A 17,079-nucleotide genomic window follows, 5' to 3' on the forward strand; every position below is an offset into this window, starting at 1 on the left:
TGATCCACCCACCTCGGCCTCCCAAAGTGCTGGGATTATAGGCATGAGCCACCGCACCCAGCCGCCTTGTGATATTTTCAACATGCGATGAGTTTATTAGGAGGTAACACCATTGGAAGTCAAAGAACACGTGTATCTAAACATCCATCAGTAGGGGAATGGTCAAATATACCATGGCGTATTTGTACTATGGATTGGTCTGCAGCCACTCGAAAAGAATGTAGATTTCAGAGGAATTCTTGCACAGGTCTGGAGTGGGGATATACTCAGAGATGCTCATCATGACATTGGTTGTGATAATCGGAGGGCATAAGTGTCTGTCCCAAGCCGGGTGGTTAGGAAAAACGTGGAATTCTGTGCAGCAGTAAAAAGTAACCTACTATCTGACCTATAGCAATATAAATAAATTACAAAAGCAATCACCAGTAAGAGAAGTTGGAAAAAGAATGAGATTTAGAGCACCATATGATTGAGATAAATCAAAAGCACATGCACACATCAAATAATGCCAGCTGCTAAAAATAAGAACAACTGCATATTTAGGAACATTTACCAAACACACATAGTTGGCGTCATGGGTAATGGAAATGGAAGCAGGGACCAGGAGAAGAAGAAAACAAACAAACAAAACAGGAGAGGAGCTTGCATGCCCCAGTGACGACAGTGGTCTGTGAAAAGAGGGATGTGATTATCTTAGCTCTCTGTACCTGGGGTATGAAATAAAAATACTAAAAATAAAGGAAGGAAAAGAGAGAAAGAAGAAAGCAATTTTGCCTAAGGAAATTGAATTTTTGTTTTTTTGCTTTTCCCAAAATTCAATAAAATATATTTTTCTTAGATTTAAACAACTCTTTGGTAAAACAGTAATAGCACCACACATTTTCTGCAGAACTGCAAGGTAAAGAAATTCCCACTGCCCTCAAGTATTAAGAGAAATACAAATTACAATGCTTTCTCTTCCTCCATCAGTAAGTGAGTAAAATGGGCTGGGCACAGTGGCTCACGCCTATAATCCCAGCACTTTAAAAGGCCAAGGCGGGCGGATCATTTGAAGTCAGGAGTTTGAGACCAGCCTGGCCAACATCGTGAAACCTGTCTCTACTAAAAATACAAAAATTAGCCGGGTGTGGTGTTGCATGCCTGTAGTACCAGCTACCTGGGAGGCTGAGGCATGAGAATCATTTGAACCTGGGAGATGGAGGTTGCAGTAAGCCAAGATCGCATCGCTGCACTCCAGCCTGGGCAACAGAGAACTCTGCCTCAAAAAATAAAATAAATTAATCAATAAAATGAAGACCAAAATTGGAATGTGAAATAGCAAGATGATGTCACTCCCTACAAATGGTAATTACCACAAAAATCCAAACAGAGTCATGGTACAAGGCCACACTGACTAACAAAACTGTTACCTTGATGATGCCAACCAAAGTCGTTTTCATCATTAAGATGCCTTCAGTAAAAATGGAAATAGCATGAGTAAGCTTGGCAACCTTTAACAAAGAAAAAGAGGTATGAAAAGTACTTCAGATAAAAGACCCATCACTTCTGGGAAATCAGAAATCATTGGCTAATAGTCCTGGAATGGGCAAAGATAACAGGAAATGAACTTGTAGCTTTAGGATACCTGTGTCCACATGTTCTGGACAGAAATGTGGCTTTTATGCCCACTGTTAGACATTTCGGGTAACTGAGTCAGAAGACATCAGTTCATTCTTTCACATTTGACAAAGCATTTCTTCTTTAGGCTTCATTTTCGCATGTATAAAATTTATGGCAGAACTCAATGATCTAGATCGGCTCTTCCGGTTAGAAAAGACTATGAGACTGAGAAGGCAACCTCCCCTTCACTAGCCTCCCCATTATCTGCAAGCTACACCAGCAGATATTGACATGGTAGACAGGTGCTAGCTACATTGTTCAATCAGAATAAATGTGGAAATACCAAGTTTGATAATCTAAGTCTCTGACATATTTCTTGAACTTGTGTCAGAATGGGAAATTAACACTGTACATCATATTTTCTATTTTCACTTGATTTTACTTTTGATGTCTTTAAATTATAAGCTCAGGGAGAAAAAAACCAGAGGTGTTTGGTGAGAATAACCTCTGAGGCTGCTGAACTATTATTGAATGAGCTTAAAATCCACCCACAGGATACAGTTAACAGAATATAGATTATTTTAAGCTCAAAAAGCAGGAACATGAATATGAAAAGTCAGATAATCTAGCTCAAAGAGAACAAGGGCTGCTTTACCAAGACAATTCTAGAAAAAAGTGACCAGCTGAGTGAGCTCCATTTTCCCTGAGCATACTGAGGCAAACAAGGCCTTAAATGACACCAGGAAAATATCAAGAATAAAAGGTATGATTCTACTAAAATCGTAAACCATGTTTATCATTGCGAATGTGAGAAAACAAGTCAGAAATGGTCTGGTGGGTCCCCAGCATATGGCAGGTGACACAGGCCTGTGATATTTCATGACTGTTAGTTTTTAATATGAAAAGGCAGAAGTCAGAGGGGCATCACACCTCATATCGTGGGCCCAGCTGGGCATAGTCCCTCAGCTTGTCTTTGTCCAGGCGGGTAGGCACTTCAATAATATCGTGGGTCTGAAGCTTTATGATCTTTAGAAGAGATGTAAACATACTTTCTGGGATGATCTGCAAAACCTTCAATGAAAAGGAAAGGAGGAAACGCAATGAATACCCATTTTACTTTTCTTGGCTGACAAATATTAGGATGACAGTAAACAGCAATTTGTCTGTAAAGGGGATGCTGAAAAACTTAAAAGAGCTATTTTAATAACTGCCAGCAGGCACAGGGCTCCATTCCTTTAAACTTTAGTTGCTTACAGAATATAAAGCTAATTCTAAAATGCTGCAAAAGACTGTATCATTTCCATGTTACAGAACTTAAAAAGATCGAGGTTCAAAAATGTTAAGTAACATCACTACAGAGGACTCAGCTAGTATGTGACGCTGTTAAATTTTGAATTCAGGCCTGTTTGGCTCCATGTTCTATAAGAAGTTATTAAAATGAGGATCAAAATTCCCATGAAAACCTGAATTGTGCTCTGACCTGGAGATGTTGGATCTAGATGTGGCTCTGCGATTTAGAAGAAACTATTATAATTTCTGCTTCTACATCTAAAAAACAGAGGTGAATACCACCAACATTCAAAACACAGAAGTAAAAACAGCTGTACATCCACAGTAGCAATAAGAATAAGTTTATTTTTAGGTGTTGAAAATTTCTGGAATCAAATTCTAAATAGTAAAAGAGGCATGAATGTACTTTTGGGGGCCTAAGCATACTTTTGTACTTAAAACAACAGCTATCTGGTAAGAGTAAATATCACCCTGATGCATTTCTTACTTTTCTCACATAGGACACCAACTCTCCAGAATAGTACTGTGACACGCTGAGCAGATCAGGGCTATTTGCCTGATTAATACGAAGAAGGGGCAGATCGAGGGCAGAGGCAAGCTGGAAGAAAAATAAGGTATATCTGTTTCTCTGTTTCAGAAAGAGTCCTAGAAATCTTTCTTTACAGAAAATGTAACATACAACAAAACATTTGAGCTTTACCCAACAGAGGGCAACAACCACCAAATCTCATCCATATTATTAATAGTTTCTGACAATATACTTTTTGAAAAACTCTAGTTAAACTGTGATGGCAGTGGTTATTTATTTATTTATTTATTTGAGATGGAGTCTCACTCTGTGGCCCACCCAGGCTGGAGTGCAGTGGCGTAATCTTGGCTCACTGCAACCTCCACCTCCTATGTTCAAGCGTTTCTCCTGCCTCAGCCTCCTGAGTAGCTGAGACTACAGGTGCGTGCCACCACAACCAGCTAATTTTTGTATTTTTAGTGGAGACCATGTTGGTAAGGCTGGTCTCAAACTCCTGACCTCGTGACCCACCCGCCTTCGCCTCCCAAAGTGCTGGAATTACAGGCGTAGCCCACCATGCCTGGCTGGCAGTGGTTCTTAAACTGTGCTCCCTAAACCAGTAGCTTTAGCATGACCCGGGAACTTGTTAGACATGCAAATTATTGGGCCCCACTCCACACTGACGTAATCAGACGCCCTGGTGGTGGGGCCCAGCAATCTGTGTTACAACCAGCCCTGCAGGTGATTCTGATGCATGCTCAAGTTTCAGAGCCACTGTGCCACAGAGGACAGCCACTCCTGTGTGGAAATCAAGACGTTCTGATTGATGCGCTACTGAATCTGTCCAATCTAATAATGCCGTCAAGTCTAAGAGGTGTCATTATTTTCTGTGCCACTCAGAAAAAAACAAAATGCTGACAACTAAACTATGATATACCATCAATTACAAAACCCATCCCCAGTTACAGAAATGCTAACATATGAAAAACAGTGTAGTAGCCAGGCGCAGTGGTGCACACCTATAATTAAAGCTACTTGGGAGGCTACGGCAGGAGGATCACTTGAGCCTGGGAGTTTGAGACCACCCTGGCCAACACAGTGAAAACCCATCCCCCTCACCCCCAAATCCCCCCAAAAAAGGTGCATTTCAGAATTGATATATACGGTACATGGTAGCTCTGTCAGAAGACACTGAATAGTCCAGGCGTGGTGGCTCACACCTGCAATCCCATCACTTTGGGAGGTTGAGGCAGGAGGATCACTTGAGGTCTGGAGTTTGAGACAAGCCTGACCAACATGGTAAAACCCTCTCTCTACTAAAAATAGTAAAAATTAGCTGGGCGTGGTGGTGAATGCCTATAATTTCAGCTACTCGGGAGGCTGAGGCAGGAGAATTGCTTGAACCTGGGAGGCGGAGGTTGCAGTGAGCCAAGATCATACCACTGCACTCCAGCCTGGGCAACAAAGGGAGATTCCATCTCAAAAAAAAAAGAGGAAGAAGACATTGAGTAGATTCTTTCTTCATTTACCATGAACTGAAATTACCACAAGCACATGGGCTGTGCCTGTTATTCACCACTATTCTCTAACTGTTATTGTAGATATTAATACTAGTTTGTAGCAGAGGCTTAGTAAGAATTTTTGGAATGAGTAAGTGAATTAGCTTAATTCATGCCCAGCGAATAAAGAACACAAAGGTCTTGCATTTTTAGTACACAGATAAAACTTAAAAAAAAATCTATTCTTCACTTAAAAATAGTATTCCTGAAGACACTCCAACTTATATTATTAATTCAAACTTTAAATATTTCTAGCATCTTTGATACTATGCTCTCATGGAAAAATTGCTAACAATTTCAGTCTATAAAAATACTGAAATTATTTACCTTCCTAAAAGGATAAAATGCTGGGCTGAATTAATGAATAAGGTATGAATGAAGGCCAACTCTTTCCTAGTAACAGAGAATCTCATTGTTTTTGCTTACCTTTAAGAAGGTAGCTCTGAGTTTAGTAACCATGGATGGATTTACCCTTATGCTTTCTTGCATGATGGATGTGAAACTGTAAAAACAGAGAAATGGTAAGAAGATGCTCCCAGGGCTTCCATCAAGGGCAAATGTCAGGCTGTCTACATTACCTGTCAATCAACTGCCAAGCAAAAGAAAGATCCCCTACGATCTGCATTGTGATCAGAACCTCTTCTTTAATGTTAATAGTTCTGATCATTTGATGAAGAAACTTTCGAGTATCGGCAAGAAACTGGCATACTTGCAGATTTGATTCCAACTGGTGGAATTCTTGAACCTGTGTTACAGAAATACACTTCATTTAAAAAATCCTGAATGGACTCTATGGTGCTCATTTGTTCTTGAAAATACTTCAAATAAAGCACACTACTTCTCACAAGTTCTTAATAAAATTTTTATTTCAAATTATAATTTCAGAAATACACTAGCCAAGCTATTTAAAAAATGCACAAGTTTCTGGGATTAAAAAATGTTCCACTGCTTATTATTCTGTATATCACAACCAGTATGTCGGCACTTGTATATTATCAAGTTCTTCTGATGCACTTTTAAAACAAAATCATGATTCTACAATGTCTTGAAATTTTAATGTATTTAACTCAAGATGCCTGGGTTATATGCCAAAATAAATAAGGCAAATGATAAAAAACATTTGAGATTTACAAAGTTATTTACAATTGTATTGTAGACTAAAAAAAATCCAAAACAAGCAAAGTAGAAATAATACAAGTGTGCAGTTATTCTGGAGTAAGAAACTTTGGTAGGAATATTTTACTGTGTTGCTGTTTATAGTGACCATCCTAAAAATCTTGCAGAACTAAGAAAAAGCCTGTAACAAAATCTACCAAGGGAAAAAAATATTAATTATATTTCTAAAAATATATATTCACACCATTTGGATAGGGTTATAGATTATGAGTAAAAATTATGTTTTATTTTATTTTATTTTATTTTATTTTTTTTTTTTGGGGGGGGACAGAGTTTCACTCTTGTTACCCAGGCTGGAGTGCAATGGCACGATCTCGGCTCACCGCAACCTCCGCCTCCTGGGTTCAGGCAATTCTCCTGCCTCAGCCTCCTGAGTAGCTGGGATTACAGGCACACGCCACCATGCCCGGCTAATTTTTTGTATTTTTAGTAGAGACGGGGTTTCACCGTGTTGACCAGGATGGTCTCGATCTCTTGACCTTGTGATCCACCTGCCTCGGCCTCCCAAAGTGCTGGGATTACAGGCTTGAGCCACCGCGCCCGGCCAAAAATTATGTTTTAAATAATAGAGTTGCCTGGGCACGTAGTGGCTCATGCCTGTAATCCCAGCACTTTGGGAGGCCAAGATGGGTGGGTCACTTGAGGTCCAGAGTTTGAGACCAGTCTGGCCAACATGGTGAAACCCCATCTCTACTAAAAATACAAAATTAGCGGGGTACGGTGCCGGGTGCCTGTAGTCCCAGGTACCCTGGAGGCTGAGGCAGGAGAATCACTGGAACCCAGGAGATGGAGGTTGCAGTGAGCTGAGATCACACCACTGCATTCCAGCCTGGGCGACCGAGCAAGCGAGACTCCGTCTCACCAAAAAAAAAAAAAAAAAAAAAGTTTATGGTTATTTTTCTCATGCTTTTAGTTTCCATTGAAAATCTAGTTAAATACACAAATAAAATTTAAGAGTAGTGAGGTTTAATTTTTTTGGTACAATCATTTTTAGTTGATAGAAAAACAAACTATTTTTTCAGAAAAGAAAATATACCACTGTAGGCATATGATCATTATATAATTATTTTCATTTTTGTGTGTTTTTTTCCCCAAGGCACACACTTTTTTGCAACCCCAAAAATAATATACACATGCAATTTTGGTTTTGCTTTTACCTCCTTAATACAATTTGCCCAGTGTTTCTATATTATTTTTATAATTATGTTTCTAAGATTACATGTTTCCTCAAGTTAAAATATTGTAATTTTTGCCACCATTCTCTTCATACTGGTCATTTATTTCCCCAAATTTAGGGCACTAAGTGTTACAGGAAACATATTAATTAATGTTGCTTTTATTTCTGATGAAATAGTCTCTTAGATATATTTACAGAACACACTGCTGGGTGGGTCATAAGGTATGATTCATAATCTAAGAATCTTCATTTTAACTTCCTTACCTCCTCCAAAGCTTGTATCAGTTGCACTGTTTTTCTGCCCGCAGCAGTAGAATCATCATAATTCAATGACAATATTTGTTTTGAGATCTCTCTGAACCAAGCTTGAAGATTTTCTGGAATACAGAAATAAGAAAAGATTACTGAAATCCTTGAATTCCTGTAGCTGTGGCTTTGAACTGAATTATATAATCTTTTACAAATTCAGTTCTTCAGAGCTTTTACCATGGGCCTAACACTAGGAATTTTCTAAACGACAGAAGTGCCTGGAGCATGCACCATCATAGAATAAACTTTCTACATAAACAGCTTTGTCTATAACACTTGGCAGACAAATACTACAGGCCCAAGTACATGCTATCAAGGGTAAGTGTGAAGGTGGTAGTGGCAGTGGAGAAGAGTCAGAAAGGAACTAAAGGGTGTCCCTAGTTCCCAGGGGGAGTTTTCTGGAGAAGCGAGTATAGGTAAAGATCTGGATCGCTGGAGAGATGAAGAAGGGTATACTGTATCTAGATGAAAGGCAGACACAGGCAGAGACATCAGGGCAGATGTCTACAGTACATCTACAGCAATTCTACAGTATAATTAACTTCATCAGAATTCGGTCTGATAATCACAACAAAAAAGAGCCTATCTTGGAGGGGAAAGAAGAGACCAATATGACAAAAGTGTAAGGTGTGACTGCTGAGTCACAGGGATGTCTGAACAGTTCAGGGGGTGCCATTTGCATTTATGAACCAGCAGACATTTCATACAGTGGAGAAAGAGAAGGGTGTCCACATGCTCTAAGTACCCTCAGTGTGTCAGACAAAGTTCTAAGTATTTAATCTTCGCAGCAATATAGGGAGGTGGAAATTGTTAGCTATTTCCCAGATAAAGAGGCTGATGCTCAGAGAAACTGAAAATATTATGCAGAGTGACATGGTTACTAAATGGCAGAGCCAGGACTTAACAACCGTCTGTCTGGGTTCAAAAACTCTGTGCTCTTTACCTCACCAAGTTAGTCCTCTAGTTTTTTTTTTTTTTTTTTTTTTTTTTTTTTTTTTTTTTTTTTTTTTTTTTTTTTTTTTTTTTTTTTTTTTTTTTTTTTTTTTTTTTTTTTTTTTTTTTTTTTTTTTTTTTTTTTTTTTTAATCAATGGGGTGGTTTCACCTTATTAAAAGGACTTAATGACTTATAATCTAAGTTACTTCAAGAATTGGCATGACGAACACTCATAATTTTGTAGATTTTTGTAGGGCTGACGGGCAGCGATTGGAGGAGTAGAAAGAGCATGACATTTCAGGTCTGAGGTGACTGAGACCCTGGCTCTCTACCTTCGTACCTTTGGCAAATGATTACATTTTTAAGTCTCAGTTTCCTTACATATAAAATAAAGATTAAGATGTGTATCTTAAAGGGTCGTAAAGATCAAATGAGAAAAATTTGTGAAAGTATGTTCTAAGCTGTAATAAGCTATACAGCCCGGAAAAAAATGTAAAATTGTTATTTCATCTCTGAAACAACGCTGGTATTTGTAAGGGCCTAAAAGAAACAATCACAGAGATGAACGTGCTGATTCTGGACAGCTAACTGGGTCAGATTGTTACACGTGATTGTTTTGCAGGTCACAATATGATAACCATTATATTCATTCTAGACTTCAGGTTTCATATCACAATATAGTGACCTACAAAACATGTTTCCAGTTTATGTGACATCATTATATATTGGCTGATTTTTCCCTATAGGAACAATAATACAATTTGGAAATATATTTTTGACCAACCACTCAGCATCAAAGAAATAAACAAAAGCCAAAATACAGTAATCACAAGCTCAGATTAAAAATAATAGTTTTTAAACAAGAAGCTACACTACCAAGAAATTCTACAGTATAATTAACTTCATCAGAAATCAATCAGATAGTTAAAACAAAATTAAGCATTAAAAAAATAGTTTGTCACTATTCACTATTCTGAAAAACTTCAGAAAGCTTTTGGGGAGCAGTTAGAAAATTTCTTATTTATAAAAATTTGAAATGGTGCCAGAATTTTCCTAAAAATAAAATTTCCAGAAGAAGTAGGATCAAAATCATTAAAGTAAAACTTGGGCTGTGTTTTTTTCCCAAAAATAGTCTGCAGTTCCCTCTTCTGCCACTAGATAGCAGGTGCATTGGTGAACAAGAACGGAGAAACAGAATTTTATATATCATCTATGTTACTAGACTACTGACATTCATGGGTGATTTATCCTTCTTGAGAAGATCATGAGAGTTTCAGATCCTTTCCCCCCTTCCCCCAAATGCACATAAACTGACTCATTAGTTTTTCATACCATGGAGGTGGAGGCCAACTATGACTCTCTAAACTTGTCTATGAACTGGAGTTACCATCAAAGATAAGATATAAAACCTGAACTCTAGAATGGACATGAACATTGCCCAGGAGAGCAGAAAGCTAGAAGCAGCCAAAACTAACCTTCAGATCTTTATTAGCAACACTAAAGAGGGAATATCAAAGGATACAATAATGAGAACATAAAGCCTTTTCCAAGGTGTCAAATAACCTGTGCCTACATTTCAAACACACCAGTATTTCCTCTTCAGCAATTACCATTTTTCTCCACTCTTGTTAGGGGTTTCACTCCTGAAAAGACATCAGCAAGCTCAGTCATCCGCTCTGAACCCTCTTTCTTGTAATGCTCCCATTTGGTTTGCTTTTCTGAAAGCATTTGCTTGAACATCTGTTGAAGTGAAAAAAAAGATGTATTTACTTAAGAGAAAATCCAGACTAGGCAGCTTATGAAGAGAGCTTGAGGAAACCCAATTTAAATTTTAAATAAGAAGCTGCACTATATATTAAAATTGACCCTGATGTCATCTCCTTACAGAAATTCAGGGACAAAGCTAGACCACCTCCAAAACAGTAGTTCTCACACCAACTGCACATAAGCACCACCAGGAGGGCTTTAAAGTTTCAGAATCCCAAGGCCCACCCCTAAAGCTTCTGGTTCAGGCGGTCTTGAATAGGGCCAGAAATCATCATTTTTAATATGAGATTAAATTTGTGACCAGTGCTCTGTGGTTCTTTCTAGACAACAACGTCTGCAGTTCTAACTTAAATAGTCAGGGACAGTTTGCGTATTACCTTTTCCAATGACTGGGGAATGAACTAAATCACCTACAAAAGTTCTTCGTTTTATCATATACGTTTCATTGTTTATTTTTATTTATTTATTTATTATACAAGTAATTCTGTTTCTTTGTATTTATTTTTAGCAACAGGGTCTCATTCTGTTGCCCAGGCCAGAGTAGTGGGGTGATCATGGCTCACTCAACCTTGAACTCCCAGGCTCAAGTGATCCTCCTGCCTTAGACTCTCAAGTAGCTACGGCTATGGGCATGCACCCCTATGCCTGGGTAATTTTCTTCTTATTATTATTTTTTGCAGGGATGGGGGCCTTGCTGTGTGGCCCAGGCTGTTCTCAAATTCTTGGTCTCAAGTGATGCTACCTCCTTGGTCTCCCACAGTGTTGGGATTACAGGCAGACGCCAATGTACTACCTTAATTCTGTTTAATGCACTCCTTCATAAAACTTAAATGCTACAAAGTCTTGGGCAGAGAAGAAAAGGGTGTAACTCAGGGCTAGGCTTTTTTTTTTTTTTACCTGAAACAAAATTTAAAAACATACTTATTTCTCACTAAAGGACACACCACCTCAGACAAGGTAGATGGTTCATTGCACTGGGCTCTTACAAGGTAAACAGGCATGAAACACTGATTCCTCGCTTAAGAAATTCCTCACTTGCCAGCATCATAATGAATCTTGAAAAGCTGAGTGATGGGCTAGGGAGACTCCAACTGCAGGTGGAGAATCAGGGCTCTGTGGAGGAAGAATTTAAGTGATCTAGAAAATGACTAATCAATAAGATAATAAGGAAGAGGATGAGGAATAATGGAATTATTTATAGAGTCTACCCTAACTTTCTGAGTGCCTCAGATCAATCAATGCCATTTGACAAGGGCAAAGCAATGACATAAATAAGCACCCTGAGGCCTTCGTAAGAGACTACATGGCATCCAGCCCCTCCCAACACCCATTCACATGAACTCGCAGGTTTCGAATCTTACAGGATGGAATTTGGGATAGGGGATGGTCCCTGAATTAAGAAATGTACTGTCATATAAAGATTAGAAGAAACACAGGTCCAATTACTGTGTCTATAGGAGACTCCGAAAGTGATTCTGTAAACAGTGCAGGATGGGAAGCAGAAGAGAGAGGAAGCATGGGTTAAAGAACCAAGCTGAAGGCCAGGCACGGTGGCTCCTTTCTGCAAACGCAGCACTTTGGGAGGCCAAGGTGGGCGGATCACGGGAGGTCAAGAGTTCAAGACCAGCCTGGCCAACATGGTGAAATCCTGTCTCTACAAAAATTAGCCAGGTGTGGTGACAGGTGCCTGTAATCCCAGCTACTCAGGAAGCTGAGGCAGGAGAATTGCTTAAACCTGGGAGGTGGAGGCTGCAGTGAGTAAAAAATCACACCACTGCACTCCAGCCTGGGTGAGAGAGAGAGACTCCATCTCAAAAAAAACCAAACCAAAACAAAACAAAAAAGCTGAAATGTCAGAAATTCAAATGTCACTTCTTTGCTCAATTTTTATTAAGTATATTTTTTTCTTTTTACCAGAGCTTTCCCAAAGACCTTTAATGAGTTTACACTCCTTTATGCTGTCTTGTTTCCTGTCTACCTGAATAGACAGAAGGAAGTTGTCCATTTGGTTTCCATAGATTCCAGAGAACAGACTTATCATTAGAAATGTAGGGTTGGTCAGTCAGACAATGCTGAACTATATATATAGAACTCTTGGGTTTCTGGGGCTCCAGTTCATGATTCTAACTGGCCTCAGGGTATTTCTTTCTTTGTTTTTTTTTTTTTTTTTTTTGAGAAGGAGTGTTGCTCTGTCACCCAGGCTAGAGTGTGGTGGCGCAATCTCGGCTCACCACAACCTCTGCCTCCCGTGTTCAAGCAATTCCCCTGCCTCAGCTTCCTCAGGAGGTTGGATTACAGGTGTGCACACTGTGCCCAGCTAATTTTTGTATTTTTAGTGGAGTTGGGGTTTCCCTACGTTGGTCAGACTGGTCTTGATCTCCTGACCTCAGGTGATCCACCCGCCTTGGCCTCCCAAAGTGCTGGGATTACAGGTGTGGGCCACTGCGGCCTGACTGGGCATTTCTTCCCTGGGAGCATTTTTTTCACTTGCCTTTGAAAGGCCACTTTTGCTTTGACTTGGTTCCTGTTCTTGGATCTTTCCTGGTTTCTCATCTTGGCTTAATCTTTCTTCCCCTAATATACTGACAGCTCCTAGATGATAGGGACACTTTGTTCATATTTAAATTTCCAGTACCTAGCAAAGAACACAGTAGATACTCAATAACTATTTGCTATTCAGAGGGAAATCATTAAAATTATTAATAGATCAAAAAGGAGCAGCATTTACCTGATTTAATAAAATAATAACCAGACAAATCACTGAAAACACTCAGCACAGGCATTATCATTATGTTAGCAGTTGGCATGTACTTTTTCTGAGCTACTTAATGGGGAATATAGTGTCCTCAGACACCTACAAGATAAACATCTAGTATTCCATTAACAAAACTGAAGCAAAAGGAGGATCTGTTCTGAACAGGTGTAAATATCCGATCTATTCCTGGCCCACCTGATCCAAACCCCCAGGGTTACTGGTTATAAGACCTGGGTATTCCCAGGTACCAATCATTTTTATTATGCTCATATAAGCTTCTTTGGAGGTAAAGACTAACCTCAGCATTTCCTTCAGTGAACTCAGATGCCTTAAAGTCCTCAGGATGACCTTGTACAAATGCAAATTACCCATCCCACTTAATCCCTTTCCGATAGGCTCTCACAGTTCTTACAATAAAGACCAAAGTCCTACAAGGCCTAGCATGGGCTGGCTCCTGCCTACCTTTCAGCTTCCTTTCACACTGCCTTTCTCTCCCTCTCTCCCCTCCAGCCAACTGGTCTTTCAGGTCTTTGAATTGTTTATGCTACTCCTCACCCAAGAAGACTTGATATTCTTCTTCTCACTGGAATGTTCTTCTGACTGGAATCCCCACCTTTGTCTAGCTAACACTCACAGACCCCTTCTCCAGGTCCTTTCAGAAGCTCTTGCTTTTATTCTCATGGAAGTCTCCCAGGCTGCAACAGGATACTTTATTTTAGGTACTTGGAGAACTACATTCCTTTCCTTCAGAGCAAATATCTGAGTTTGTATTTACATTTTTATTAGTGTGATTCTTTTTTTTGAGAGAGGGTCTCAATCTATGGTCCAGGTGGAGTGCAGTAGTGTGACCTTGTCTCACTGTAACCTCTGCCTCCCTGGTTCAAGCGATTCTCATGCCTCAACCTCCCCAGTAGCTGAGACAATAGGCGGGCACCACCACACCCAGCTAATTTTTGTATTTTTAGTGGAGACGAGGTTTTCACATGTTGGCCAGGCTGGTCTGGAACTCCTGACCTCAGGTGATGTGCCTGCCTCGGCCTCACAAAGTTGTGGGATTACTGGCATAAGCCACTGCACTTGGCCTAGTATGAGTCTTTGATTAACGTTTATATTCCTCCTTAGGCTATAACCTCTACGATCTCATTTACCTTTCCCCGTCACTGTACCCTCAGTGAAAGGAGGTATTACATGCTTGTTAAATGTTTATATCTGTCCTTTTACTATAAGAACTATCTCAACAGCTGAAATCTGAATCTTGAATCAGAGATGGAGCAAGCAATCCTAGTCTTTTTTAAAAAATATTTTTAAGCATAAAAAAGCTAAGACTATGGTGATATTCATTCAAATATTTTTACCTCTTTGAGTATAAACTCAAACTGTGCAGTATCCAATAGCAACTGGAAGAGGATCCTGGGATTGTACCGAGAGTCTGTTAGAATCTGGTCCTTGATTTGACGAAGGCGTTTGTTGTTTGGGTCACAGGCTAGAAATAGGAAAAGTGTTACCTGCTTACAAAATGTGTAGAAAATATCTATAAAAATAAGATTTAATTCTTAAAATACTTTCCTTCATTTTAAGCATTTAAAAATAAGCAAAAGGTAGATCAATAAAAGATAGTGAAATATAGTACATCTATGCAATGGAGTACAATTAAACTGTTAAATGACAATTGAATCTGACATGGAGTATCATCCTTGGGAGATTGTTAAATAAAAAAAAAAAAAAAAAAAAAAAAAAAAAAAAAAAAGGGATTAAAAAAAAAAAAAAAAAAAAAAAAAAAAAACAAGCTGCAAAACAGTGTTTCCAAATTTTGTGAGTTTTCTGCAGCTTGTTTATAGCAACTGCCCAAAATGAATGGGGGCAGTCTTCTTGTACCACTTCAGAGATGGGTGGCTTCCTCATGTCCTGTCTGTTTGGAGTTGCTTTGCTTTAGGCATTGATCCCTGCCATTCAGTTGCGGTCTGCTATCCCTAGAGAGGCCTGTTTGCAAGGCTGGCTCTTGGTTGGCATCTGGGAACTTGAATTTCATGAAGAGCTGCCATCATTTTGAGAACTCACAAGATCAGCTCAGTAAGCCTTAACTGTCTGTACAAACAATGCTTTCCTTCTGGAAGTCTGGAATTTTGGTACATGCTGGGTAGAGGCTACCTAGGTGAGAAGCCCCCAGTAAAAATTGAAGGAAGCTGAGTCTCCTGCCTTCCTAGTCCTCCTGCCATCAACATCTCAGATGTCTGGCAGGTACAGAACAACAATGTTGTATATGTCATGGATGGTTTTGGTGCTTTAGTTATGATACAGCCTGTGGAAGGTCATTTTATATGCTGATTTCTATTACTCCATCAGGAAGAGAGACTCTTGACAGCCTGGAAAAGAGGCTCAGTTTTCAAGGGAAGCTGCAGAGTTCTGATTTTTCATGAATTTTCCAGAACTATCTGGGAAGAAATATATTGGAATTGGTGACAACGATTACACAAAGAGAAAATTTTCAGCTCCATATTGACCTAACTAAACACAAATCAAACTCAGGAGTTCCACTTGCCTTTAGATTAATTTTAACTCAACTAGAAACCTTCTGATTTTAATCTGCTTTCTTATTTGCTTAGAGAATGTAAGTACCCAGTTGTTGGACAAACACTCCATATTCCTCAATGTGCTTTAACATTTAGCTACTTCATATAAACCAGGAGCTTCTTGTGTTCCCAGGACCTGACCATCTCTTTCAGATCCGATCCTTGAGGATTCATACCCAGAGAACTGCAGAATCATTCGAATTTTCAGGTCAAACTTCAGTAGCCAGCCAGCCTTTCTCATCCAATATTTCCTAAGAGAATGTTTCTTCACAAGGTTCTGTACAAGCATCCTATGCCTGGGAAATGCCTCCAGCAACTCAATAGGAGGCAATCTGAGAATATGCCTGCCTTTCTGTACAACATGACTGAAATTCCATAAAAGTTAAGTAAGCAGTTACTTTTCCTATGTGTGACTCACAATCAGACAGGCCAGTCATTTGTTTCTGATAAATAATGACCCTGGGCTGGGCATGTGTGGCTCATGCCTGTAATCCCAGCATTTTCAGAGGCCGAGGCAGGCAGATAACCTGAGATCAGGAGTTCGAGACCAGCCTGATCAACATGGAGAAAAACCCTGTCTCTACTAAAAATACAAAATTAGCAGGGCGTGGTGACGCATGCTGGTAATCCCAGCTACTCGGGAAGCTGAGGCAGGAAAATCACTTGAACCAGGGAGGCAGAGGTTGCAGTGAGCCAAGATCGTGCCATTGCACCCAAGCCTGGGCAACAAGAGCAAAATTCCGTCTAAAAAAAAAACCAAAAAAACTATGACCCTGTGCAATATAATCAGGTCAAGCAATTGCCAGGCACAAAAATGAAAGACAAATGTGGCTGAAGATAAACCACAGACCTGTGGCATGCCAGGGTTGGCCCTGGCATAGGTGCAAATTCAGGAGACTACAGGCTTTCTGAACACAGGCAGGGCTGTCAGGCAGAGTCACGAAGAAGATGAAGATGAGGCTGAGTCACTAGAAAACCCCAGGTGGTTTTATGATAGGATAAAGTGAGGGCTTGAGTTGTTTATACGCTAGTGAATGTAAGACTTTTGCTAAAGAAGATTAAAAGCTGAGTCAATGCAGTAAAATCCTCAAATTAGAACTGGAGTTTATGTAAAAAATAAACTCAACTAATTAAAAACAGATCCAGGCCGGGCACGGTGGCTCAAGCCTGTAATCCCAGCACTTTGGGAGGCCGAGGCGGGTGGATCATGAGGTCAAGAGATTGAGACCATCCTGGTCAACATGGTGAAACCCCATCTCTACCAAAACTAAAAAAAAATTAGCTGGGCATGGTGGTGCGTGCCTGTAGTCCCAGCTACTCAGGAGGCTAAGGCAGGAGAATTGCTTGAACCCAGGAGGCGGAGGTTGCGGTGAGCCGAGATCGCGCCATTGCACTCCAGCCTGGGTAACAAGAGCGAAACTCCATCTCCAAAAA

At 39.8% G+C, this 17,079-nt stretch overlaps 1 protein-coding gene across 1 annotated transcript in view; it reads right to left on the reverse strand.

The window, feature by feature from the left end:
- The window catches only part of WASHC5 (WASH complex subunit 5), a 71,684-nt gene that overhangs the window by 32,978 nt on the left and 21,627 nt on the right, over positions 1-17,079 (reverse strand). Inside the window, exons 10-17 of the mRNA XM_017530767.2 lie at positions 14,431-14,558; positions 10,164-10,293; positions 7,574-7,686; positions 5,535-5,701; positions 5,383-5,458; positions 3,377-3,487; positions 2,530-2,670; positions 1,410-1,490 (exon numbers count right to left, since the gene is read on the reverse strand). Coding sequence (XP_017386256.1) covers positions 1,410-1,490; positions 2,530-2,670; positions 3,377-3,487; positions 5,383-5,458; positions 5,535-5,701; positions 7,574-7,686; positions 10,164-10,293; positions 14,431-14,558 — 947 coding nt within the window. The remainder of the gene's footprint in view (positions 1-1,409; positions 1,491-2,529; positions 2,671-3,376; positions 3,488-5,382; positions 5,459-5,534; positions 5,702-7,573; positions 7,687-10,163; positions 10,294-14,430; positions 14,559-17,079) is intronic.

Source organism: Cebus imitator, unplaced genomic scaffold, assembly GCF_001604975.1.
Source record: "Cebus imitator isolate Cc_AM_T3 unplaced genomic scaffold, Cebus_imitator-1.0 Scaffold68, whole genome shotgun sequence".
NCBI lineage: Eukaryota > Metazoa > Chordata > Mammalia > Primates > Cebidae > Cebus > Cebus imitator.